This window comes from Micropterus salmoides, unplaced genomic scaffold (assembly GCF_014851395.1).
Source record: "Micropterus salmoides isolate LMB-PRFRI ecotype aquatic unplaced genomic scaffold, ASM1485139v1 Ms_hic_scaffold_20, whole genome shotgun sequence".
NCBI classification, from domain to species: Eukaryota; Metazoa; Chordata; class Actinopteri; order Centrarchiformes; family Centrarchidae; genus Micropterus; species Micropterus salmoides.
Genome location: NW_024041151.1, coordinates 19,208,843 through 19,236,630, shown reverse-complemented (window position 1 = coordinate 19,236,630; position 27,788 = coordinate 19,208,843). Strand labels below are relative to the sequence as shown.

Sequence of the window (27,788 nt, the reverse complement as noted above, 5' to 3'; positions counted from 1 at the left end):
ACCTCTACAAAACAGGTTTAACAAATGCTGATATATCTTATATATTTACATATACAAGATTTGACTTATTACATTTTTTTTACTATGAGATAGTGCAAAGCACTGGTCTTCCAAAGGGAAATGCTATTTGCTTGCTCATTAGTGCAGGAAGAAGTGCTTTATAAACCTTTGAAGCTGGTAAGGATTCAGGGCACAAGGAAACTTAAGCAGGGCAAATACTCCCTCCACTGTGGGGCATTTAACAATCAAGCCACCCAGCAGAAGCATTTCTTTGTATTTCATTTATTTTTATTTCTCCAGATGAGTCATTAACATATGATCTTATTTGGAGACACCCACAGGCAATGGCACTAAGCAGATTTGTTAACTAAAGTAAAAAATCCCTCTGAATTTGTCTCTCCCCACGGTCAGGGCTCCTTCCAGTAAACTACAAACGGTCATATTGCAGAAATGATATCATTACTTAATTAACAACAGAAAATGAATCAGTGGCAATGCTTGACACATTACATATCTGTCAAGTCATTTGAGCAAAGGTTTCAGCTTCTCACATGTTAAAATGTGCAGTTTTAGACAGTTGGTCTGCCAAAACAAGTAATGTGAAGCCTCTAAGCTCTGCACTCTGATTTTCACCATTTATCTTACAGACCAAACAATTCATAGAATATAAAAAAAAGAATCAGCATATTAATCTAATATGAAAATAATTGTCAGTTGCAGCCCTGAACAGTTACATTTCCTATATCCAGCAAACTACAAAGCCAGATGGCAAATTGAATAATGAAAGACACACAGAATACACAACAAACACTGGTTTATTAGTAACAATATATTATCAAATACAATATTTGTCAAACAACATACATATAGACATGTAACTGATGTCGTACGGTACAGGCTTATTGGCAAACATCAGTCATTATTCTACTCTAATCATCAAAAGGCATGCCAAAAGAGGGCACAAGTGGTTGTTGTTCCGTATGGGTTACCTAAGGCTTCGTTACATTATCTTCATGGCAAAGTTCCACACATTACATAAGCACTTCATCCATCACCATGTCCCATTTAATAAAGTAGTGAAACATTCATTCTGCCAGACACCAATATATTGTGCTCAGTTTTTGGAAACCACCCAAAAGTACAAAAAAAACCAGTGCAAACACCATTACCTCATTGGTAAACAGCAAACGTTTTCCTATCACCGCCTTGCTCGCACATTCTGTGTCCAGGCTCCATTTACCCAACAACATATGGGACCTCCGTAGTGTTAATCACACTGATTCTCCTACCATCTACATGTGTAAGGCTGCGGGCACTGTAGCACCAGTATTAGCTACAGAACAGAAGGTCGATATAGGGAGGCACACAGGGTGCTATACCAAGTGGGAAGATAATAAAATCAGAAAATTTTAACTCATATTCTACTGATTAGAGCCATCGGCCAGCTGATTAGTTTATCGCAGGTATATTGGTATTTCAATGTATGAGTCGGCAGATAAGTAATAAAAAAAATTGTAGTGCAGTGTCAACCATGAGATTGTTAGTCGGAGGACAGTGACAAGAAAATGTGCCACTAAGTATATTGGTCACAATTCTAAAGCTAATTTAAAGCTGGGGTAGGCAACTTTGGAGAAACTAGCAAGAGATATAATCCCAGGCAGGGAGGTAGACAGACATCTTTGTGTCAGAGCATTTCATTTATTGATTGCTGTCGGGACGTAAAGAGAATGTCAACAAATATAACATAAAATGCTTCTGAAATAAATTTCCTACCCCAGCTTTAAGGGATCCTCATCAAAATGTTTGTTATGCAGTATTGTCACCAACTACTTTGATAATCAATTAATTGCTTAAGCCATTCCTCAAACAAAAATGCCAAAACATTTGATGGTTCCAGCTTCTCAAATGTGGGGATTTCTTGCTTTGCCTGGAATTACTTTGTAGTAAATTGATTATCTTTGGGCTTTGGACTGTTGGAAAAATGTACCTTGGGCTCTGACGAAATTATTTTCTGACATAGAGCAAAAGATTAATCTATTTTGGGAAAATTGGGAGAAAAAAAAAATAGTCATCACATTAATGATAATGATGATAATTGTTATTTGCAGCCCTAGTTGTGATTGAGATTGAGTTAATTCTATAATAATGGTATAGTGTCATACAGAGAGGCGTGTTAAACAAAGCTCTATAACGATTTGTTAGTTTAATTGTGCATTGCATTTCAGGAATGATTGTCCAGCGGTTTTAAATTCATCCAGGGCTTAGGTTGTATATATTCTTGGCTTGAATATGAAAATATATAATGAATCACTTTTTTCACAATTACATTTGACTATTCTATTGACTACTGTTTTGTTTGCAGTTTCTACAGAAACATTTGATCAAAACACTGAAAAAAAAAAAGGACCTAAACACATCTTGACAGGCCACTTGTGTACAACATGTTTCTGCTGCAGATAGCCCATGTGCATGAATTGTGCGGAGACGAGTTCACCCAGCAGATCCACACTATCTGCTGCTCAGTCTGTGTCTGACAAATTCAAGTCAGAAAACAGATGGGGGAGAGGCTGTCTTGCCAGCTGAGAGGGAAACTGGTACTTTCAAGTGGATTGCAATCATTAACTTCCCTCCATGACTCTGGCACACTGGGTACAACAAAACAGAGCTGACAGCCATGACCACGCAGTGGGCTGCTTGTTGCGCTCTCTTTGTGGTTTTAAATTAGTCATGTTTGGTGGGCAAGTACAAGATTCACGTTTTCCCAAATTAATCTTAGTACAACAATTCAACACCTGCATGCCCATACTTTCTGTAGATTGAAAGAATAATTGATCACTGTAATTAGCTCTGCTCAAAAACAACCAGTGTCCACTTTATTAGGTACACCTATACAGTCCAATTCCCTACAGCTGTTCTGCCATGATTCCTATAACCAGGCACCGTCAGAGGTGTTAACTACCTCTGACGGTCATAGTTATGACCTCAATGCTAATGGCAGAGCTGTTGTATTGGACAGGTGTACCTGACAAAGTGGCCGCTGAGTGTCTTACTTGCCTCTTGTGTTATCTAGCCATGTAGTTTTGGTTTCATTTGCCCAAGTTTAAAAAATTAGTCTCTGAGGTTTTCTTTTTCATTCGTCATGCCCACCATTGAACATATCTCTCATCAGAAACAGTGTCGCACATACTCAGGACAATCCACAGACCACACTGTCAACAGTTTGCTCTGGATACACTATCTACTGAGGAATCAGTACCATTGAAAGCTGTTGACAGTATGTTATGTTGTTATTCAGAGAAGTAACTCCCAACATTTTTGGCTTAGAATTCTTTAAAATTTGATCCCTCATTACAGATTATAGCATTACAGTCATTTATCTTCTTGGACTAATTCACTTGACTGGTTGTCGGTGGTCTAAAGAGGTGTAAATAGTCAAATTTAAAACACATTATTTTGTGTAAAAACATGTTGTTCTTAGTTATCCCTTTAATAATTTTTTGACATGGTGAATTTTGTTGACATGGTAATTTTCTACTGCTGTGCTTGGCACAAATCTCAGAGACAGATGTGTCAAAACCTGGGGAAATCATATCAAAAATGTCTAGATAACATAGAATTTGGGTAATGACTATCAAATCTAGTCAAAACTAATTTTCATCTGGGTTCATATAAAAAAATATATATATTTCATGGAAATCCTCACTTCTCCTTCCTTCTGTCTTCCACTGGACAGGTGTGATTCATGTAAAGCTACAGAAAGTAATCTTGACTATCTCAATATGAGAAAATATTAGACTTGCAGCTGCTCTTGTGTGATAGGAATGCATATGACTTGCAGCTGAGTAAATGTGAAACTGGCTGTCTGTATTTGGTCCATTTGTTATGTCAACCCCACAGCTAACGAGGTCAGATTACAGAGGGTAAAATGGTCTTCACAGTCAGGCTGACAGTGAGTCACGTGGGACAGACTGGAAGGTAAAATGTGGCAAAGACAGGCAGGTTAAACTGTGATGACCTGTTCGGGCAGAGTTCATTTCACTTCAGTTAATGGACTGTTTGGAAAGGACGTCCTGGCTTGACAGCATGTCCAGTGAACTGTCCGAGACGGTGGGAGACAGAGGGTGGCTGCTGCTGCGTGAGGTAATGTGCCGTGCATGTCTCCCTTCCAGCTCTTCATCCTGGCAATCACAAGTAAGGTTATGATATCATTGAAGGGACGAGGAGTTCAATCGGAACGGTATTTTACACATCTAATCTCAAATTCAATTTTATTTGAACAGCTCATCTTGTTCTTTAGATGTCTGGCTATCCTGATCATAGAAGTGAAAAAAAAGGCATTTCTCTTTAATGGCCTGGGCTGTACACCTCCAATCCATTCTCACTAATTATCTCTTTACTCTCTGAAGTACTACTAAAAGATGTGTATAATCAGCTGATCGATTTAGTAGGATCACTGTAATTTGTTTTGTATTTGATGAATCAGGCTGAGAGATGGTCTAGTGTCACTTGACCTTTGTTCCTCTGACTACTATATCTTAATTGACAGACCAAGAGACTTTGTAGGAACCACAGACATTTTTCACTGTTTTGTTTTTAGTTCTTCTTCTCTTTGGTACGGTTTAGTTTTTAAAATTGTATCCTCTTTTAAATCTTAGCTGCAACACTTCTAACTTTGTTAGACAATACAGCCATTTAACTTGCCAGGAAGACCTAGTGACTGCAGGAGACCCAAGTCTTTTATGAACTGGGTTATGCAATGTTTGTTTCTTTTTTCTCTTTTTTTTGTCTGTCTTGAAAAACATTCAAGGCTTAAATCGAGTCTTGGCCTTACTACAGAAAATCCCCTTATTTTAAAATGTTCTTCCCTGCCTCTTAACAAGAACTAAAACATATCATTTTAGTTTAATTAGGTGACCCTGAGGTGTCTTCCAATTTCAGGATATATCTTATGGTATTATAGATCACTTTTGAAGCATGCATTGGCCAAGCTCCAGGATGGATGGCCTTGTACAATGGCCAACAAGGATCTTTTGACTTTCCCAAACTCTAGATTTAAGAAAAAGTGATTGTGCCCAATGTGGAAGTACACTGTAGAGGTGAATATTTACAGTGTGAGATGCTCATTTTAGACATGACTAAAGCCCAATGTTATAACCAGTGGTTCCCACCGTGTCAGCAGTCTCCTCCCCTTCAGTGTGCTCTCCGTAGCGATTGTATAGCTCCATGTCAGACAGAGCGCTCTCTAATGCCTCCTCTTCATAGTCAGTGTGGTAGTCTGACTCCTCTGAGGGAGGGAAGGAGCAGATGAATTGAAGAAAAGAAGCACATTACGGGTGAATATGTGGTGTTTAAAAGAGGTGACAAATAAATGTGGGTGTGCAGGTGAATGAGTCAGAAAAGCAAAATTGTGCAACAATGTGAGGAACCAAACAGGGCAGTTTGATGAGTGATGGGCAACAAATAGATTTTAAATAGAAAGAAGAGGAAGAATGAGAAGAATGAAGATATCGGTGAAAAACATCATTGGTTGCTGTATTAGGTTGCACTCAAAACATAAAACAACAAATTTAAATATGTAATTTGTTTCTATTTGATTGCAAATATTACATTTGGACAGGTCGTTCAGTATGTTAAAACCTGTGTGTGCAGTGTAACACATAATTGCTAAAAATGTATTCTGCAGTGGAGATTCAGCAGTCCATTTCTTTTCCTATCTGAAACAGATTGATTTGCTAATAGAGTATGACAGGAAAAAGAAAACCCGCCCAAAAACAAATAAAAACGAGCACCGGCAAAGACAAACATGGGGGAGAAACATTAATAGCATACCTTCCCCCAGAAATTGTGTGCGCACAATAAAAAAAAAAAAGCCCTAATTTGCAATAGCTGGGATCAAGTAGACTTATGCATCTACGCGCACGTAGGAAGGAAGAAAGGAAGGAAAAACTGCTCTCGGCTGAGTGCAATGATGCCACAAGAGTCTATGACATATAGTTCACAAGGGAGCGTGGGTAAAGTGTAGGGGAAGGGCCAACTGTCACCAATGAAAGTGTCTGTCGTTCTGTGTCTTTATACAAAGTTTGGCCATGTTATGTGAATCTGTTTAGAATATATGTGCCTTTTTGCAATAGGCCACACCCACTGCCACACCCTTCGCACTTCAACACACACCTACACACACACACACACACACACACACTTAACCTTCATGCCAAATTTCAACCTCCTAGGGAGAAACCTCTACGGCAAAGGGTGGGGACATTTTTGTGGACTGACCAACCAACTGAACGACCAGGCGACCTACAGAGTTGCTGGCCACAGCTTAAATGTATCATCACGGGTGTTTCTGACTATGAGCGTATCTGTAATTTTACCGTCCACCAGTGCAGGTTTGACGGGCTCGATGCGGGACACAATTTCTGCCAGGTCAGTAAAGGAAGCATTGGGACAAGTCACCACCTGGAAGACACACACAAACATGTATACACATTAATGAAATGCTCAAAAGACTGAACCAAAAGGGACTAACTAACCAGTTGTGTTCTAACTACACCAGGTGTCAACACCTTGTCTGTTAGAACCACGGGCGTCTCTTTGTGTTGAAAGGTGGTGGGGACATAAAGGCTGAGATTAGGGGTGTGATGATAAAAGTGTGCCACAAGACTTGACGATGGGCAAAAACAAGATGAGAAGATTTTGAAAGTTGTGTTCACACTGAAAGCGAATCCGGCATTTTGGGCGGCTTGATTACATACAAAGTCAATGCAAAGATGCGATTTCCTGCGAATTCGCTCCGGGCGTTGCAGAAGAGGCGTTTTGTCACGAGATTCGCAGATTGGCTAATACAAAATTTGCAACTCTGTATTTACATGTTTTTAAATAACTTTTATTAAACCACGACTGTGTGATATTTTGAATTATAAATGTGTGATGTCAGCTTCTTCACTGTAGACCAATGTTTTACCAAGGAGGTTTGAAACATGTCAGAGTAGTGATGAGAATTTATTGTTATATTTCAAACCACAAGGAACACTGCTCTGCATTGAACTCGGCTTAATGGCATATATTCTACAGCATTCCCGTATGTGTTTCCCTCCACCATTCTCCTTACATTGTTCTTGCTTTGAGTGTTGTAGAACTCCTCCTGGTGTCTGTCTTTCATCATTTTGTCCACCACTCCACTGCGGCCCCAAACATCGAACACAGTCTTTCCGTGCTGGTATCCAACCTCCTGCATTTCACAAACACAAACCATCACACATTAATATAATGTTATCTACTGATGGGCAAAATCATTAAGAGATACACCAGAAAATGTAAAACATTCATTCAGAATGCCTTGTGGGAATTTGTCTGACGTTTATTACTGAAAATGTAATAAAAATAATGAACAGGGAAAAAACAAAGAGTTTAGAAACAGCTCAGAATCACAGGACAACAACACTTCAAACTTACAGCAATCTCATCAAACTTGCCAAACTCCAGGGTACGGTATCTGTCGATTGGAGGTCTGATGTACTCGCAATAGTCACTGTTCTTCACAGACTCCAGCTGCCTGACACAGCACACATAGGCCAACCGAGTCTGAATCTCCGCCATGTTCAACACCTGAGACCGCAAGTTTAGAAATTAACATATGGGTCACTGAAAAACACCTACAAAAATATCCTTGTTGTTATTCATAGGACTCATTAAATTTTACACATCCTCGCAGAGTCTGTTGTGTCTTTATTTTTAATCAATCCATTACCTTTACTTTCTCAGCAAGGGGGTTGAGGCGTTTCCATAGCAGCCACCAGCCTGAGAGCGAGTCGCCATAATTAGTGAGGTTGGTTTCATCCCGGCTGCCCACGTCAATAGCTATCACCACTTTGGCCCCCATGGAGCGCGCCACATCAGCTAGGAGGAGGAAACGGAAACAAAAGGTGGGACAGCAGGAGTCTCTCTCTCTCTCTCTCTCATATTAAATAGTAGGAGGTGTGAAGTTTTAAAACTGAAAAGAGTGCAACAAACCTGGCAGGTTGTTGATGTAGCCTCCATCCATCAGCAGGTGTCCATCTTTGGGGTCACAGAGAGGAGGCAGATAACCAGACAGAGACATGCTGGCACGAATATACCGCCACAGAGAACCTTAAACAGCAAACAGGCAACTCTTTTTAGTTTTATGCCTATATGCACTACGTATTTAATTGAAGGCAACCACTCTGGAAAATTACACTCGTGAGTGAGACAAATTAAAAGGGTCATGTCGCCAATGTGGACAGTGGTGGCAGAAATCTCAGAGGGACATACACTCTTGAACAAAATCTTAAGACCGGGGGAAACATTGCAAGTACTCGCATTTCGCATTTCGCGCTGGTGGATCATAACCGGGTTGTAAAGTACTGCTTCAAAATGCCAAAAGAAGAAACAGGAGCAAGAGACAAAAAATAGAGAGTAAGCAATTTATTGAAAACTGCATTTAACCTCAAATAGGCTGTTCATCAGCTGATCAAAAGTTTAAGATTTTGTTCAAGAGTGTATAACAGAAACTTTTTTGTCATTTGGGAAACACTTTTACCAAACAAGAACAAAGGATTCTTTAAAGTGTACCTACCATCAGTGTGTACTCTCATAGCCGAGGCAGTGATGTCAGTTGTGATATTGAAATACGGGATCCAAAGGTCCTGCATACACAAAAGGTTCCATCGACACAGATAAACATAATAGGCTCACATGATACACTTACTTATGTCACTTATATGTCTGGATGTTTATCTGCTCAAACGTATTGACTGCCATTAGGGTTGGGCGATGTCTACAAAATTGGCATCGGACCGTGTCATTGGGTGCGTGGGCATGCGCACGCATGGGGGGGGCAGCAGTCATCTTATGTGCACGTGTTCTCGCACAGACTTCACGCCGTAAAAAAAAAAATGGTACACTATTAACTTACATTACAAGTCACGGTGGATATTTTACGCACATACCAGGTAAAACAACAGTGAACACAGAGTGCAGATGTTGGTTTCAGTTGTTTGATAGGCTGCGTCATTAATAAGCTGACGTGCAGTTCACCTGCTGCCGTGATAACGGATCACGGGTAGAAATATATAGAAGAAGACGAGTTCTCAGTTTTTAGGCGACTTTATAAAACGTACTGCTGATGGAGAAAATGGAGCAGACGGAGGGAGAGAGACAGAGAGAGGCGGGGCAAGCCGTGGTGTTTACCTGAGTTGTAGGTGTGTGTGAGTCAGAGTGGGAAGAAGAGAATTCCGAGGCAGGTGCAAAGCATACTTAAAAACAATAATAAGAATGTTCGAGGTCATTAAAATTGTCATGTATGTGCTTTTTTCTTTAGTCCCCATTTCAGTTCTGATTCTACTTAGGAGTAGAGCTACAAAAATTAATAGTCTACTTGCCAACAATTAAATTACTTGCCAACTATTTTGATAATCAATTAATCGGTTTCATTTTTAAAGAAAATTATCTGATTTCGGCTTCTTAAATGCAAATAATTTTCTGGTTTTCCATGACAGTAAACTGAAGATATTTGAGGATGTCATCCTTTGGCTTTGGGAAACATTAGTGTCTGACATCCTATAGGCCCAACAACTAATCGAGAAAACAATCAACGTTAGGCAGGAGTTAGGTAACCTCATCTCACTCACCTCAAATCTGTTTGCTCTTGAAAACACTGCTGATGCTGGAGTTGAAGGCAGCGCCGGAGAACATGGAGGTGACTGGGTACGTCAAATCCAGAATCTTCTTAAACACTGAAGTCATTTCCTACAGGGAAAGCCGGAAAAAAAGAAAAGCCAAAAGGTTTGTTTCCTCGACAAAATTCCAAGGTCTATTTCATAAAGTACAAAGCAGAATTAACGCCTCGAAATTAAAGTTTAATTTGATGTAAAAGTAAATTGTCTGGATTTTGATTCATTGTTTGTCTATGCTGAACATGATGGTTCATTTATCTTGTTTTCTTTCCACCTGGTGTGTACACATGCGTTTCTTTGTAATTTGAGAAATCTTGAACAGATAAATTCACTCCACATTAAAAAGTATCAACATGTTAACAGCGCAATCTGTCCTGTTCTGACCTTCTTTGCCTGACTTTGTGAAGGACAACATTTTTATTACAACAGTGGTTATTTTAATTCGATACGAAGGAGCAGCAACCCAGCCAGCTGCTTCTAGATGGAAGGTTCAGAAGCAAGGACAGAGCCAAGGGAGGACGAGGGGAGACGAGTAATAGCACATGCTCAGACTGCAGACCTGGACATTGAGCAGGTGTCTCTAATTAGCTGTCATGGATGGTCATAGAATTAAAGACATAAGGATAAATTTCATACAACTAAAAAGGGTCTGTTCATGAGATTAATGTACAAACCATCCAGGCCTGTATGTGCAACACAAACCAAACCAATATAATTATATCAAATGTCTAAACTGCATTAAAATAAAAAGCTGTTAGGGGTCACTCAAGGTCAGACTCAAGCAGAAAATTGAGACAGCTTGGAAATATTCCTCTCACCAAGATAAACCAAACCAAGTGGACGAGGAGCTGATGAACTATGGCACTGTACCTGCGCCTGGAGGGCAGAATGGTAAAATGGTGATTCAGTGAGTTGATATCTTGTGCTACTGGGGTTGCAACGCGTGCAATGGCCTTACTGTTTAGTTCTGCTAGGTTGTGTGTGGGGAGACCAATTATCCTGGTGGCAGTGTTGGTTATGCATGTAAGTTTGGACCGATACGTAACAGATAACATGTTAAAGAAGCAGGTGGAACAGTACAATAGGATGGGCTGAACTATGCTCTGGTACAACAAGAAGATGAAATGTGTCACCTATTCAGTGTCTGACCAACTGTGAACTGTGTATGCTCACAACGATCTCCACTTCTGTTCCTGAGATATGGTGTTGAATAATAATTTTCCAGGACATTATGATGCGACAGTGAAGTTGAACTTTGACCTTTTAGGTGAAAAAAACCCGTCTCTTCGTTATTTTCCACTAATCATCTATGTGAAATTTTGTCGGAATTGCCACTTCAATCATTGAGTTATGAGGTGTTTGTCATGGTCATTTTGAGGTCACAGCAAAGAACCAGTTCATCTTTGTGTCCAAAAGAACTTTTTGAATAAATTCCTTCCCCTCCAACAACTTGAAAACATAATGTCTCCTGCCACGACTGTTGCTTTACTGAGAATGGAAAAGGGGACTTGAAACGGTCTTATGATGATAGGTGGGATAAAATTTGAAACACCTAACTTGATATAAAGCAGATATAAAAAGGATGATATAAAGCAGATCAAAATATCATTGCCTTTTATATTTGGCTTTTAATTTTCGGGTTTATTACAAGACTTGTGTTATTCTTTCTTTGACTCTCACCATTGCCCATTCTTTGGCCCTCATCCTCATGCGACTGTGGCTACGGTCCTCAGCATATAGCGCCCCCATCAGGGAACCGATAGAGGTGCCACCAATGAGGTCCACTGGGATGCCGGCCTCGCAGACAGCTCGCATTACCCCCACCTGGGAACAGCCCCTGAACAGGAGGGTGGAGAAATAAACATAGAAAAAAACACAGATGTTCCCTGCCAGTAGAAAGATTAAACCAAAAATCTTTGTAATTATGGTAATTATAAAATCCATTGAGCCCAGAAGAGGCATCATATTTTAAATTTTATACATAATAGTTCAGCTCCTAGATAACAGTCCATGAACTTGAATAACTGGTTGGAAAGACAGACAGTGGGGTGGCTTTACCTGGCCCCTCCACCTCCCAGGATAATAGCAATAGCATTGCCAGTAAGGACTCGAGCCAGGCGGGAAAAGTCTGAGTGGCGGTCTGCTGGCTTCTCAAACACACGTTGATACAGCTCCAACTGAAAGAGAAAAAAAAGCATTAATAATGAAGAGTACAAAGGAAAGTGCTTTGATCTGCAGATGAGAAACGAGAGCAGAAAAAAACAACAACCGTTTCCATTCCTACCAGTTTGGGCAGGCTCCTCTTAGAGAAGACCCTTCGGGGACAAGACAGGTGGAGATGTCTGGAGATCCAGCTTCGCATGTTGAGCCAGTCCGCAGTTCCTTTGGGTGGGGGGCCATCTTCTCTGTGCAACAGCACCAGCTGCTTCTGGGCGCGCACTGCACTTCCTTCCAACATACGCTCCAGCTAGAGGGGAGGCATCGAGCACAGACGTCTTAGAATATTTTATACTCCTCACTTTCTTCAGAGTGGCCGCAAACTCATGACAACCTGAGACTGCACTAGGTTTAAGGAAAACAACATCAGCATTTGGTATGTGATTGCAGTTTTAATGTTTGTGTTTGATTCCAGGTGTGATTTCAGAAGAACTCTTATTTTGAGATATACCATTATATATAAAGAGCTACACTATAATTATTTGTTATATTTGGGAATTTTGGGTAGCAGAAGGAGCAATAAGAGCATAAATTAATTTAATTTATTTCCGTGTGTAATTTCCCAGCTGAGGCAGTTTCATTATGTGATGCTCCTGAATTAGCAGGCTTTAAAAAATTTTTTTTTTAAAGTCTGAAGGGAAGGTCAGACCTGCCACCTAGCCAACAGGCCCTCTGTTAAAAGTTTATTGTATGCACAAGGTGAGAGGATGTCTGTGTGTGCCCTGAAAGATAAAAATCAACCCAGAGCTATGACTCATTCTCAGCCTGAGCAAATATTGATCCATTTCTCCCACTGTCTCCGGTTAAATGGGGATTCATTCCTTACTTTTCTCTGTGACTGTTTTTCCCACTGAAGGCAATTACCTTTCCTTCATCATACGGACATGAACTTCCTTTCTCTCCCACCCCGCCTCTCTTTCATGACATCCATCTACCCTTTGCTCATTTCTCCTGTATGCCCAAGGGTCAAATACAAACCTTTCGCAGCCTGTGTGACCATTCAGTCGGATAAACCACTGGGTTTGAACATGATTAAAGAGTGCAATGATGAGCATGGCCCTTATTATCAAATCAGACTCTACCAAGATCTTTGTCTGATAACACGCTTACAAGGGCTAAGTGAATAATAATAATAATAATTGGTGTGATGATTTCTCTGAAGAACAATCCTAATAGCTCAATCCTAACTGATCAGCAACTAACTGCCGCTTTACAAGATATTCAGCTTTTCAGTCCAAGACAGAAAAAAATATCAACACTGTTTAAGAGTAGTTAAAGGACATGTCTTGTGTGGCTCAGGATGTAGAGCAGGTTGCCCGTTAATCGGAAACTCGGTGGTTCAATCCCCGGCTGCACAACAAATTGCCTCTGGTTCCGCCAGTGAATGAATGTTTGAGAATGTTGAATACAGATGTAGTGTAAAAGAGGTCGAAAAGACTAGAAAGGCACTATACAAAAACGGAGCATTTATAGTCAACAAGTCCCATGAAAAGACCAAAACCAACAATGAATTGATCCCACTGACAATTATTGCAAAACCCATGTGTCATAGACTGCCACTGTGGTACTAAAATGATCTTAAATGGTAGCCCACAAGCTCACAAAATCCACCACTGAAAATAGTCCGAAACAACTGCAATAACTACTTCTGTTTGAGAAACACTGGCTAAAAACTACAGTGCCCAACTAACAGGAAATTCAATTAAAAGACTGCACACCCACAAGATGCTCTGCTTTGACGTCTTCAGATCGCTTCTGATGAGATCCTTGTCATTTTTCACTAAGATTCCTAACCCATCGCTACCTTTGCCACTGATTCTCCTCTCACTTTCATCCAGCTGTAACCCACGCCTAACACCTCACCTCTCCAACAACAGGTTCCTGCTCTCCTAGTCCCACAATAATGATGCAGTCGGCCTGACGGATGCACCGCTGAGTCCATGGGGTCAGCGTGTTGTCCGTCTGGTAAAGAACTATGCGATGGATGTCTTCCTGTTGGCCCAGCCAGCTGGACAGACGGTACTCATGGACACTAAAGAGGAAAGGAGTCCATTAAAGACAGGCAGCATTGCCCAGCTGGCAGCACACATGAGATCCATTTTTCTGTTGTGCCAAGAAAGCATGCTTAAACTGAATTTAATAACTGAGTCAGAAAGACAGAAAGCCCAAATAAAAAATCTAATAGACCAATAAGCTGTTTGACAGGGGAAAAGATTAGGTGTTGAGATGTCTATTAAAGACTATCGTTTCCATCAACTTTCAGTCTGCCACAAAAGATACCTGTCTAGTGCTGCAGCTCCAAGTCGCTGTTTAATAATATCACTGGTCAGCAGAAGAGTGGGACCTGTATGTGAAAGAAGTTACAGTCAATATGTCCAGTCTAAATACATGACCGAACAAGATAGTTGACATGTCTCAAGATAGTTTTATCTGCAGTTTCACAGTCATGGCCAAAAGTGTTGGCACAGAAATGGATGGCAACAAAGTGCTGGAGAGTTCTGAAGTGGCCAGCAATGAGTCCAGATCTAAATCCCATTGAACACCTGTGGAGAGATCTTAAAATTGCTGTTGGGAAAAGGCGCCCTTCCAATATGAGAGACCTGGAGCAGTTTGCAAAGGAAGAGTGGTCCAAAATTCCGGGTGAGAGGTGTAAGAAGCTTACTGATGGTTATAGGAAGCGATTGATTTCAGTTATTTTTTCCAAAGGGTGTGCAACCAAATATTAAGTTAAGGGTGCCAATAATTTTGTCCAGCCCATTTTTGGAGTTTTGTGTGCAATTATATCCAATTTGCTTTTTTTCCTTCTTTTTTGTTTTGTTCCAATACACACAAGGGGAATAAACTTGTGTATAGCAAAACATGTGTTAATGCAATACTTTTCTGTGAGAAATACTTGATTTTCTGGAAAAATTTCAGGGGTGCCAAGACCTTTGGCCATGACTGTACAAGCTTCATATATAACTTAAAAAAGGGAGTTCCTTTTCACAAATATTTCTGATTGCACTTATATTTTAATGTTTTGTGAAAAAACTAAACTGGACTGTACTAAACTGAACTAAAACTCAACTAAAACGAAGCATTTTCCAAAAATAAAAACTACACTATATTAGCAAACCCACGTTATAAACGAATTAAAACTAAACTGAAATTGAAAACAAAAAGTCAAAACGAAACAAAAATAAAAACTAATGAAATCTCCAAAACTATATTAACCTTGGTAAAGACGAGGTGGAAGCACACGGTTTTTAATTACTACGTGAGAGATATGCTTGTCTTTTCATTTTATTATTATAGTATTTTGTTAGAGATATTTCTTAGGGGTATTTATTGAAGTAACAGGGAAAGGTCTAGCTTGGTTGTTTACGGACCTTTCAGCTCTAGTTATTTCTCTCATGTTACTGTCCTTTTAGGGAGACAACAGTTGGACTGATAAGGTAGGAAGTGTCAGGCTAGCAAATATTAGTGTTCTCTGGGAATCTTACAAGGTTGAGTCTTACAAGAATTTACTGGCTCCACAGATTAGAGATCAACTCATGAATAGTAATAGATTCCAATATGACGTAGCATTGCAGTCTAAACATCAGATAGATTTGTTGTTCTAGGTTAAGACCAGCTAAAGATGACCTGATACAGGAACAAGAGGGAAGACAGAAACATAAAAAGGACCAAAAGATGTCATGCTTCAGATTTGATTCTCCTCGGCCGGGCTCAAACCATGCCACGTTAAGTCTTCATCAGTCTCCAAAACTTCATCATCACACCTGAACCTGGCTCACAATATTTCTTCAACAAATTTTATTTAATTCATTTATTTAACTTTTTATGTATCGTCTCCTTGGCAATAGCTTTGTACGCAAGCCACCATATATGCACACCATCTTGTTTGGGTAAGGGGGTGATGTTGGTGGTGAGTTTTGTCCATTTGAAATAGAATGTATCATATGTCATTTCTATTGTATGAATTGGTGATGAGCTTTTAATCAAAATATTACAATAAAACAAACCTAAAAAAACACACACACACACACACACACACGGCAGGTCTTTCACCCCTCTTACTGTCCCTCCCCGATGCCTTAAATGGTTTTGTTGTAATGAAAACCAAATTCCTTAATTCAACGTGAATTTACCCTTTTAATCTCACTTGACCCAAAGCAAACACTGAACAGAGAAAATGAGCTTCCCAGTTCAGATTACGCACTTCAATAAACAATTCATCAACTGGGGAAGAGGCAGAGCTATTAGGTTGTAGCAGGGAACACCTATAATACAAGATGACCACACACATCATGCCTGTGCTATGAAGTCTGCAGACAGCTAGACCAGACTGTGTCTAAGGGCGGTCCAGATGTTTACTATCAAGGACCTGATGCGTCCTCTACCCTGAGCACAGTTGGTTAAATTTGAGCTCTTTTTTTTGTTCCTTACCTATTGCAATGAGTGCATGCTGCAGCTCCAGAGTGAAGGCAGTGAGAGGTACTTCTTCTGATACGGGCAGGACTGTCACAGTGGAGAGGTTGGAGGCCTGGTTCCCTGCATCCCACTTACTGCCGGGGGTTTGGAGGGCCAAACTGCGAGCTGGGGACATGCATACATATTAGTAAGCTTTAACAGTAAGTTAAGATAAACGCCAACACCGGTGGGACAACCCTAAGCGCCAGGGAGATGCACATACCTGTCAGAGGACCATTGACCTGCTGAAGGATCTTCTGTCCTAGTAAGTGGATCAACCTGGTGACAACCTGAGAGGCATTTTAGAAGCGACTCTGTGTTACTCATCAAACAGACGCCATGTACAAAGCAATGCTTTTCTTTTAAATGTGATTTATACGCAGTAAAGTAATCTTGAGTTTATATTCAAAGAAAAGTAAAGTAAAAATGGAAATTATTTTGGGAACCCGTTACCCACATCACTGTCCAATTGATGGCCCTGTTCAATCAACTCCATTCATTTTAAAGCAAATCAACATTTTCAAAGCTGACCTTTTCAAAAAAACACTACACAAATATGCTCTTTTCACAAAAAATAACTGGGTTTTCACATCAGATGAAATTGAATTTAACAATTAAGGCGCATGCTACCTGAGGGAACTTCCTCTTGATGGAGCTGAGTGCTCCTTCTGGTAACTTGGCGAGCTCAGAGTCTCGTACAGCATGCACTGTTGTTGCTCTGTTCTGACGTGTCAGTGTCTCCACCTGCAGGGAACCAAAGAAAACTGAAAGGTTCATAAGTAACTAGAATTACCACCCTGCGGTTGTTTGCCTCTGCCAATCAGTCAAGATGCAGGTTTTATCCAGGTCTGTCAAGACTCATATGTTTATATCTGGAAGGAATTCAAGAAAAAACGGTATAAAGTGGTTTTTTTTGGATAAATGGAAGTTATCACCATCTAAATGATACATATAAATCCAGTAAATATACATTGTTGAACTCATTAATGAAGGTCTAAAAGTCTAAAAGTATTTGGAGTTGTCCCAAAAAGAGTCTCAGACAAAGTGTTTTTGATTATTCTGAATGAATAAACAGAAGTTTATCTAAACTGTAACATTTAAGGTTACATTTATGGATTTAATTTTCTGAGCTTGTTGTTTGCTGTATTTATTTGATGATACTAAAGATTAAGTGTTATCTTGATAAATTTTTATTTAAATTCAATTTCAGCTGGCTTACAGCTAGTGTTTAGTTACTAGTTACTTTCCCCTAATATTCATAAGATGTACTTGATTTTTTATTTACTGACAGCAATACTAGTCTTATGCCTCATGCTTGTAAAGAGCATACTGGTAGCTCCGCCGTACATACTGCCAGTGAACAGGCTATGAATTTGAAGATAAACTACTGTTACTGAGGAACCTTTTTCCCCTCATGCATGTTTAAATCTGCAAGTTTTTGATGGACTTTGAATAAAAACTCAGAACTGTGTCGCCTGATATATCCTCTTAATATTTATCAGCGTAATAGAAGTGAAAAAACAACTTAACATAATGCACACAAAGCAAATATTGAAAATTACTACTATCCACCATCTGTTCCCCCTCACCATTGCGGTCCTTACCACTCCAATCAGGTCGCCGCGTCCATACTCTCCTATCAGCTCCTTCTTGCCATCCTCTTTCATGATTACAGAACGAAGTCGACCACTCAGCACTATTAAAGTACTGTCTGATTTGTCTCCCTGCCTGAAAAATATGAAGATAACTCACTGAAAATATGCAAACAAGCTTGTGAACCAAAACCTACATTTAATAATTTAGTTGCCTCCACTGATCACTTGTTGACATGAATCAATCAAGACCATTTTTCCAAGGTATACAAGGTTATCAGTAGAATACCTGTAGACCGCCCTGCCGGCTTCCACAGCCATCCAGTCAAGAGCAAAGTCTATCTGTCTGACAAAAGATGACATCCTCCTCACCACTGTGTGAGCAACATTCAGCACCACCTTCGGCTCCACACGCATTATCCTGCGGAATAGACAAAAATCAACAGAAAAGGGAGATAAAAGAATATTACCAGACCATTCACATCGCATTTTGTTGAGTCAACTATGTTTCTTAGGTCTACAGTCAACACTGTCCTACAAAGCCAAAATGCAGTAACTGGAAAAAAACAGCATTACAAATTCAACCAACTATAAAACAGAGGTAAAAATCAAACAGCAGTGACTGCAGTCCAGCTAGTTAAGACTGGCTGGTGAGATAGACATGGCTAAACCCAATTTACCCTGTTTATTTTTGTTTCACTGAATTAAAAAAAAAAAAACTAAAAATCACTTGAGTACATCTTACTTAGAGTTTTTTTGTCACACATAAATAGTACCGTAGCTAAATACAAAATAATGAAGGGAAAAAGGTAACTAGTTCTGCTAAAAGCTAACTTGCTTAGCACTATAGCCTCTGACTCTAGTGGAATTCACTGGTTGAACTACCTTTAAATCACATATTTTCATGTATTTAATTCATGATTCATTTATTGAACTAGCTCCTTATTACAACGGACAATTTTGTTTGTTTTCCCTGAGCGCCCTTACATTGTCCAAACAGAGCAATTATCCCAGCAATTTTCTAATTATGTTTTATGATTGTATGTACAATTAGGAATCAGCATAACGAGATCTAATTAAGCTTTTATTACTTTTATATCTGCCATACAGTTTGGCTAAGAGCCTTCAAACTTCACTGTATCTTTAGTAACTGCTCTCTGCCTTTGTAAGGCAGTACATAAGACTACATATCTTGAGAACACCTTTCTGCATGGATAGGTGTGTGTGCAGGTGTGTCCATGGCACTGACTCATAGAAGTGTGTTTTGGAAATGGAGAGGAAGCTGCAGTCTCGCTGGGCTCGAACAGTGAACAGGAGGGGCTCTCCGGTCAGGACAGCTAGTTGACCGACAAGCTCTCCGGGGTGCGTCACAAAAAGACGCGTCTCTTCTTCGCGGTCAATCATCCGCTGGTAAACATGGAGGAGGCCAGAAATCACAAACTGCATGCTCACCTCCTGAAGCACCAAGAGGAGAGAGAGAGGAGAGAAATCTGAAGATGAAGGCCTAGACTCAGGTGAAATCTTATTTCATTTCTTTGTGTGGCTCCATTGACTGAGTAGCTGAGGGTTCAACCTGGGTTCAAAGTTAAGCATATTTTTAAATACTGTGCTGAAAAATGACAAATAGATGCAACTAAAGAGCAAGTTTAACACATAAAAGACACATGGCTCTACCAGTGAACCTGGTCATGTATACCCGTCCCTGCAATGTCTCTACACTGACTGAAGAGGGGAAAACGATTAAAAATGTCAAAAAAATGTCAAAAACCTTACATGAAACATAAAACAGAAAGGAAGTAGTTGTTGTTCTAACCTGGTCTCCCTGACGAGCCACCACAGAACCAGCTTTGACATGATGGAGGGTAACTCTGCCTTCAAGCAGAGTGGGGTCCTGCCATAGAAAAAAACAAAAAACAATGTTTGACAAAAACATATTTAGAACAACTGCTACACAACCTGCCTCTCTCATCTATCCATAAACAGCGATCAGAAGTTTCCCATAAAACATGGTAAACAACATACATTCAAAATTAATGTTACCTTTGTTTTGAAAATAAGTAACACCTAAAATAATGTTCACTATCTGATCAACCTCTCACCTGCAGCTGGATAATTCCCATCAGGTCCTTCTTAGCAGCCTGGAGGATTGTGCTGCTCTTACTGAGGTGGATGGCATCGGACTGCCCCCCGCTGTCAGTGTAGTGAAACACTTCAGAGGGTGTGTGCTGCATTGTCACACACTTCTTCAGGCTGGACTACATGAGACAGACATACAAGAGTGCCATATGTCAGAAGCAAGATGCAGTGGGTACTGGGACTGTAAAGAAAGACGTGGCACGGCAGGCAAGTCTTACTTTTTGAGTAACCGGACTGGAGGGACCCTCATCTATATTGACTCGAGCTCGTTCACAAGCCATGTTCAGGTCAATACCTGCAGGAAAAAGGAGGTGGATTATGAGTTTAGGAGAGTCTGTGCGTGTCATTTCTTTCAGATCAGCAACTGTGACAAATGACAAATTAATACAGACATATGCCACTTGGTGATTGTTGATGTCCAAGACAGTGACCCACCTGTGCAGTCGGTGGGCATGGAGATGGATCGCGGTTTCCTGCAGCTGTTTGAAGGGCTGTCCTTCACACCATCTGTGTATTTTAAAGTGCCAGCATTGGATCAGTCTGGAAAAATATTCAATGTGTGTGTGGTGTATATTTGGAATTATGTATGTGTGAGTGTGTGACCTGTCTCTGTGGGGCTCTCCGTGGTCCCAGCAGGTAACTCGTCCTGGAAGTGCAAACGACGAGTTGTCTTCCCGGTAGTCACCTCTCCCATCACACTGTTTATATTGGACAAAGGCACCGCTTGACAGTCCTGTCAATTCAGCAGCAAAATGAATCAGTTAACAGTCCATAATTCAGTTAGCGGGGACTACAGTAGCATTTTGAGTAACACTGAAATATCATATTTATAATAGATTAGAAGGATAGGAAATTTAACACATTAGGAAAATAAAAAAACTGTAAAATATCCAGTGTGGGTCAGTGGGTAAAGCACTGCAGAAATATAGAGTATAGACATTTCATTTGGTGATCATTTTTTTATTGATATTAAATAGAATTATTTTTATTAGTAATTTGAGGTGTTTGGAGACTTCTGACTACAATTATCAATAAAAAGATATTTTTTAAAGGCTTCAGGAATTGGCAAAGTCAACGCCCTTCCACATATTTCCTCCCAAAAGGACAAAATAAAGGAGTATTTTTGGTTATAATAAAGTTGGAGGCAGGCCAGGGTTAGAGGTTACTGACGTCCCTGTTTTCTGTGGAGGGGCTGTAGTCATTTTTATTCATTTTTACTGAGCTGTATGAAGGAGTGAGTTATGATACTGCGCTTAATGTTGCATGAAATTAGCTTGCATGTGTGTGTGTGACCGAGGGATCATGTGCCTTTCTGTGCTTGTTCATAACCAGTGGCGCTTAAGTATTCAATGAGGGCCTCTCTGCATGACTGTGTGTGTATACACACACAAATAAGTGTGCACTAATTTATTTTCCTCCTACCGGATTGAAGAGCTCAGTGGTTAGGCCCAGATAGTTATGTAACGCCAAGAAGGTGACTCTTTGGAGGCGCACCATGATTATCTACAAACACACACAAAATGAAACACCGAGGTAAACAGAGCAGAACATATCCCACACATTAGATAAAAATGATTATGTTTTATTTTAAAATAATGTGTTCTACAGGGAGGAAAATTTGTCTCAAGGCAAAACAGACACAACATACTGTATATTTACTGTTAGACAATCTGGTACCTGAATGACGCGAACAAGTGTCTCTGGGTATTTCTTAAACACAGACTCAAAGGCTGATGCAGGTAAACGTAAGATGGTGGAGCGAGTTGCAGCCCGTGTCAATACAGTCTTATATGGAGCAGGATAACCCTGGAAGAAGCAGGAAAAAAACGATTAGAAAGGCATAGAATTAAGACAGAGGAGCCATTCACTAAAACCTCATATAAATCTTTGACTTCTAAATTGATAGCCACCTAATTAGAGCTGTCCACAGAGTAACTGATTGGACTAACAGCATTTAACCTTAATTCATTCATACATACGTACCCGCACCATACCATCCATCTATCAATCCATCAATACATACTAGGACTTAACGATTTTGAAAAACTATCTAATTGCGATTATTTTGACCAATATGGCATGTTATGATATGCAGTACCAGGGGGAATGATCATTTTAAAATTATAACTCTTATTTTGATTGAAAACCATATTAAAATGAATTATGGCGTACATTTATGCGGGGACCCATACCAAAGAAAGATGTTTTCTCTAGAATATGATGTGTGGGCCAGGACAGCTCTGCAGCACTACAATATTTCATTTAAAATGGTATTTTGGCACGTATCACCTTTAACAAATATTGCAATTTCGATAAAATTTCAATTATTTGTTCGGCCCTAATGTACATGCATACCATTACATACAAGGTATTTAGACTGCTTGCAGCATTTCAAATATGTAGTATGATTAAAAGTAAACAGAAACTTACAAGTGAGTATGATCCAGTGTATTTGTTTTTTCAAGCTTTGATTTCTTAATTTTTAAGATAAAAACATAATTTGTAACTTTTATAACAACAACAACATAGGAAATGGAAACAAAAACAGAGCATGCCACTGGACCAACTTGACACACAGGGATATGGGGGTAAAGGATGAACAAATTGAGCGGAACAAGAAGTACACAAAGGTTTGCTTCTAAACAAGAGAACCATAAGTGAATGTATGAACTGTGTAGAGGAGATGGAGGACTGAGACACCAACAGAGGACAAGAGAAGTCAGAAGCAGAGAAGAGAAATAAAGAGCTCACAGTGATGATGTCCAGAATACTGAGCAGACTGTGGACGCTATCTCCTGGGTGCACGTCCTTTACTACTGGTTCTGTACCGTCCTATAAAACAGGAAAACACAAATAACATCTAAATATAGATAAAGGTAGGGAGAGCCATTATTTTTCTTCTACTTCTTGGTTTCTGAAACAGCAGACTGCATCTAGATGAATGTTACATTACTGCCCTCTCAAAAGGTAGAGGAGGACATGTAAACATTCGACAGAGTAAAGTCTGCTTATGCCCTTGCTTCAGACTTCATTAACTGTTAATAATTAGAGACCCCATCACTGGAGACCTATCAAAATAAAACAGTACAGGATTCATGTTTGTTACAGTTATATCTTGATTTTAAACACATTTCAGTCAGTTTATCACTCTGCCAGACAAGAGTCTTCTAGATTTCAAATTTTAAAGCTTCTCTTTTTGATACTTTTGTATTTTAACAATGGTATAAATGGTTGCGCGTAATATGATCGTGAAGACAGCAATTAAAAATGTAGGTTAATTATACAGCGCATCTGAGCCGTTTTAAACAGTCAGGCAGTTACAAATTGATTCCATTGTCATCCTTGTGTGACAGATCTGCTCGTCAGTCACAAGCTCTATGCGCCTCCTGTTACGGTCCAAATCACCAATCAGAGCAGGCACAGGGTGTGTACATTTTACAATGACAAACAAAAATAGAGGAAAACGTCGTGGCGTCGGCCGAACAGACATAGGCGGCAGCTGTGCCGCGATTTTGTCCAGTGTCAACTCACACTGGAATTGTTTCAGCAGTGGAGCGTTAGCCTGCCCTACGTTGTTGACGTGTTGTTAATTTGTAATTTTGTGTGCTTCTACTACTGATAACAGCTCTCTGTGAACTGGTTCTGTTCCACTCTCGGCACGGCTACAAATCCCATATGGAGCATTTCAGAATAAGCGATTTGCCTGCCCGACTTTGCGGACATGTACAGATTTTGTTGATTTGTTCAGTTTTCCTTGATTTTTGTGCTTCTACCATGGTTACGTAGATTACGTAGTTCAATTGTTTCTTTATTTTGTCTGTTTTTACTGTGTTTATTGTTGATATACGATCAGGAGTCTGCAAAGGGTGTTTTATTTTTTAAATTGACCAGATTCTCTCTGCCATTCTGTGTCTGACTTCCTGCCTGGTTCATCTGCTCTGTGCTGCTTGAAGCAGCTTCCGTCAAAAATAGACTAGCATTGAATATTGAACTTTTTTTTGAAATCGCGAATCGAATCGTAATCACAATATCTGGCAGAAAAATGGTATTAGATTAATAAATCGTTCAGCCCTACCAACAACTATTATATAACAAAACCAAATTATGTTTGTTTTCTGAAAAGAAGAACTGAAAATCAACATGCTATCCACGTACGTTCTCCTGGATGCAAAGCTCGAGTCGTCCATCCTGTACCACATAGATGCTATCGTCATCATCTCCTGGCCTGAACAGACCTTCACCCTCTTGCAGCTCGATAAACACCATGTGCCGACATAGCTCTAGGAACAAAGGCTTCTCAAAATGACCCAAGACCCTACAACAAGTTGCAGAATACACACATTATCAAGACAGGAGAAACAATGGGAGAAGCTAAATCTGCAGGAACCATTAAATATTTGTCTACCTGACATTCTTCAGCATGTAGAGGACCTCAGAGGGTAGGTTTGAGCTCTGCACATCAAACTCTGTTAGGTCAGCTTCCAGCAGGGAGGGAGGAGGTTCCTTGGGCTGCAGGGTGGGAGGATCTTTACGGATCCTCAGGATTCTGTTGACAAGCACAGAATATTTAACAAATTCCTTCAATCAATCCACAAAGCAAATCTCAAAACAAATCAGAAGAAGCATTTCAAGGCTTCACTTGCACACACGTAATAATAATTTGGAGCGTACTTGCGAGCTATGCTCAGAACTTTGGTTCTTTTGCGTATGCGTTGCGGTGGCTTTGATACTGAGGTAGAGGTGGGAGGAGGAATCGAGGACAGCGTCTGGACCTTAAAAATCAAACACATTCAATATTTAAAGGTTTGCTGCTGTTTATTGGAGGCAGAGAAGGAGTTAATATTACCATGAGGACCTGCATTCATTACTAAGCTTTATGGATTATATTGCCAGTGGAACACGTTTCATGCAGCAGTGCAACAAGATACAAACACTTGATGAATGTAGAAATTAGATTTTTACACAGCATAATCGCTACCCTAAATATTTATGAATGCCTGTTTACCTCATTTATAGTACTGAGATGAATCTACCCTACTGTAAATGTTTGCATAAGTGTAAACTAGAAATGGAAATAGAGAAAACCTTTCGCATTATCTTCCTTCCATAGAAGAGCACTTTATCTCGTTTTCTGAAGCGATACTGGGGTACGCCGGGCTGTTTTTCACCTTGTCAGAGAATCCAAAAACAAAATGAAAATGAAGCCATGTTAAGACCACATTCTTGAGAAAATTTAAAAGAAAATATAGAATTCCCTGAAGAGGCGTATTTTTAGAGTCAAATAGTATGTAAAATATGTATTATCGCATTAGAACAAGTATTAAGTTCAGGAAGAAGTTGGATGACTCACAAGCGAGCTTGAATCTCCTGTATAGGAAGAGCACCACAATCCCAATCAGTGAGACTGCAACTGCAGCTCCAATCAGTACACCTGTGACCTGAAGACAGACAAGAGGGTTGCAATGATGGTATGGTCACATGAGAAGGTATTGCAGCGTAGTTGCCCACAGAATAGGACAATAGGCTGCTGGTTTGGTACCATTATCCTTCAAAGTCCACAGCTGGGTGCCAGTTAAATACATACATGCTAATTCTAAGCAGGTTTTGAGTCTGTAGGAAAGGAAATAAATAAATAAAATCACAGTATGAAACTAGATTCAAACTAGATTTGAGTGCACAATTGTCCCACAATGAAATGCTATAAATTGTGGCAAGTGGTGAAACAACTCTAGGAACAAATATTCTTAAGTATTAAATCATGTAGTCTGTTCGTTAAGTTTAACTGGCAGTGACATTCAAAAGTCACAGTTTGTTAGTACAAAATAGTATAGTATTGATGTCTCTAATTATCATAGTATACTGTTAGTATACTATGATAATTAGTTTATACACACACACAAACAGTATGTTGTATGGCCTCAGGACATGCTTTATGCAGACAGTGTTGCCAGAAACTTAACACCACAGTTAAAAGTCTTGAATTATATTAACAGATGTAAGGTTTCACAAGGTTTCTCTATGCTATGACAGAATGATTATGTGAACAGAAAAAAAATTCCCGACCAATTAAAAAGGAAAACAGCCTAACTGCGCTGAAAACTGCCCAATCTGGAAAAACGGCATCTAGGGCAGTGCTCTCCATGCAGTTTGAAAGCATAGGCTGTCAATGAATTGTTATTTCATACCATGGTGGTGTGCATCCTCTCCTCCACAAACTGTTGCACTCGTGCTCTGATGTGACTTTGTTGCACCTAAAAACAGAAGTTAGGTTAGAACAGTTTCTTTAATCCAGTCCATTTCAAAGCTTGTCACTCTGGACAAAGACAAAGTCTGCAGAGTGCATTACAATAAGTTAATGAAGCCTTAGTGATTTTATTGCCAGTGGAGTATGTTTCAAGGATCACACTAAGTGTGGTGCAGGGAAAATGTAGAAATTAGATTTTTTCACAGCATAATCATTTCCCTAAATATTTACAAATGCCTACCTAATTTATAGAACTGAGATGAAGCTACCCGACTGTAAATGTTTGCATGAATGTGAAACAGAAATGGAAATAGAGAAAACCTGCGTTCCTTTCGCAGGCACACTGCTCAATTGTTGAGCATTTATATGATCATATAAGATAATCATAACATAATTATGATTCCCATAGGCATTCAGGAATTGAGCAAAATTAAGCAAGTACACTTTTGCTGTTTGTCATAACTTCGGACCACACCAAGAACATTGAAAGTCTTGTTAGTTTTTGCATATTTAGGCTACTCTATGTGATCTTGTTTTGATAACTAATGCAACAAATGTGTTTTTTTGTCACTTCCTTTCACTGAGCCTCCTCTGAAACGGTTTGGACCCCCTCTCTGTGAAGGACCACCTCCCACTCTGAAAACCTTTGCTTTAATCCAACAGTAAGTACAATATCAACAGCTAATGACTGCCTATGAAATTGTCACTGTTCATATAAAGTCACCACTGCTGTACAAGCTGTTTAACGTGTTTTGAAAGAAATGTTCATGCTTACTAAAGTGGCCAATCTGCACAACTCTCCATCTTCCTCCCCATGGCAATCCATCCTGTAAGACAAGAACGCTTAAAAAAACGCCAGCAAACCATCAAATGTGGGTAGAATCGCAGTATCATCGCAGAGACAGAGGAAAATTACATGTGAGGAGGTTAAACTGAAGTTGTTGGTGGGAAAAGGGAAACTATGAAAACAGGAACATGGATGTGGATTAGCAGGATGTTCTGCGCCAGCTCATCCTGTTGCTTCGTAGTGTTAACAAGTAAACGACAAGCTAGCATAATGTTAATTATGCCTGCAACAAAGTAACTGGACGCTGATGTTTATTTCAAGGGGTTGATTTAATAGTCTCAATGTTAGCTACAGCTTGACGTTAGCTACAGTAACACTAGCTAGCAGCTGACTAAGGTTGCACCCGTCTTGTCAGTAATTATAAATAGTGCTTATTTATAAGTCAACTTCTTATCTAAGCAATATCAAACTCTCAGTGGACAGACACTATACTTACTTTTCGATGATATCCGGCGTGATGCTTCAAGCTTGTAACATTGCCAAACATACGATGGAGCAAAGTTAGCATGCAGCTAACAAAGTTTTCTGTGTGCTGTGACTTGCTTAGCTCCGCCCATGTTTCTCCGTCCACCAATAGCGTGTTTGATGTTTGCTGTTGCCTCGGT

The 27,788-nt window shown here is 39.8% G+C and overlaps 1 protein-coding gene across 1 annotated transcript; it reads right to left on the bottom strand.

Moving 5' to 3' along the window:
• Positions 1 to 797: 797 nt before the first annotated feature.
• On the bottom strand, positions 798 to 27,745 carry pnpla7a (patatin-like phospholipase domain containing 7a). Its single transcript, XM_038733439.1, is given in 36 exon segments — positions 798 to 4,178; positions 5,169 to 5,284; positions 6,375 to 6,459; positions 7,112 to 7,231; positions 7,456 to 7,608; positions 7,751 to 7,899; positions 8,014 to 8,130; positions 8,597 to 8,666; positions 9,637 to 9,768; positions 11,376 to 11,532; positions 11,754 to 11,872; positions 11,980 to 12,162; positions 13,776 to 13,944; positions 14,193 to 14,256; positions 16,341 to 16,490; positions 16,588 to 16,654; positions 16,995 to 17,108; positions 17,969 to 18,092; positions 18,246 to 18,377; positions 19,206 to 19,411; positions 19,770 to 19,847; positions 20,056 to 20,211; positions 20,311 to 20,387; positions 20,528 to 20,599; positions 20,696 to 20,825; positions 21,515 to 21,595; positions 21,770 to 21,898; positions 22,844 to 22,924; positions 24,248 to 24,407; positions 24,498 to 24,638; positions 24,764 to 24,864; positions 25,178 to 25,260; positions 25,443 to 25,530; positions 26,278 to 26,343; positions 27,112 to 27,163; positions 27,620 to 27,745. Coding segments are annotated over 35 exon segments (4,059 nt in total). The 5' UTR covers position 27,163; positions 27,620 to 27,745; the 3' UTR covers positions 798 to 4,040.
• Positions 27,746 to 27,788: the final 43 nt, after the last annotated feature.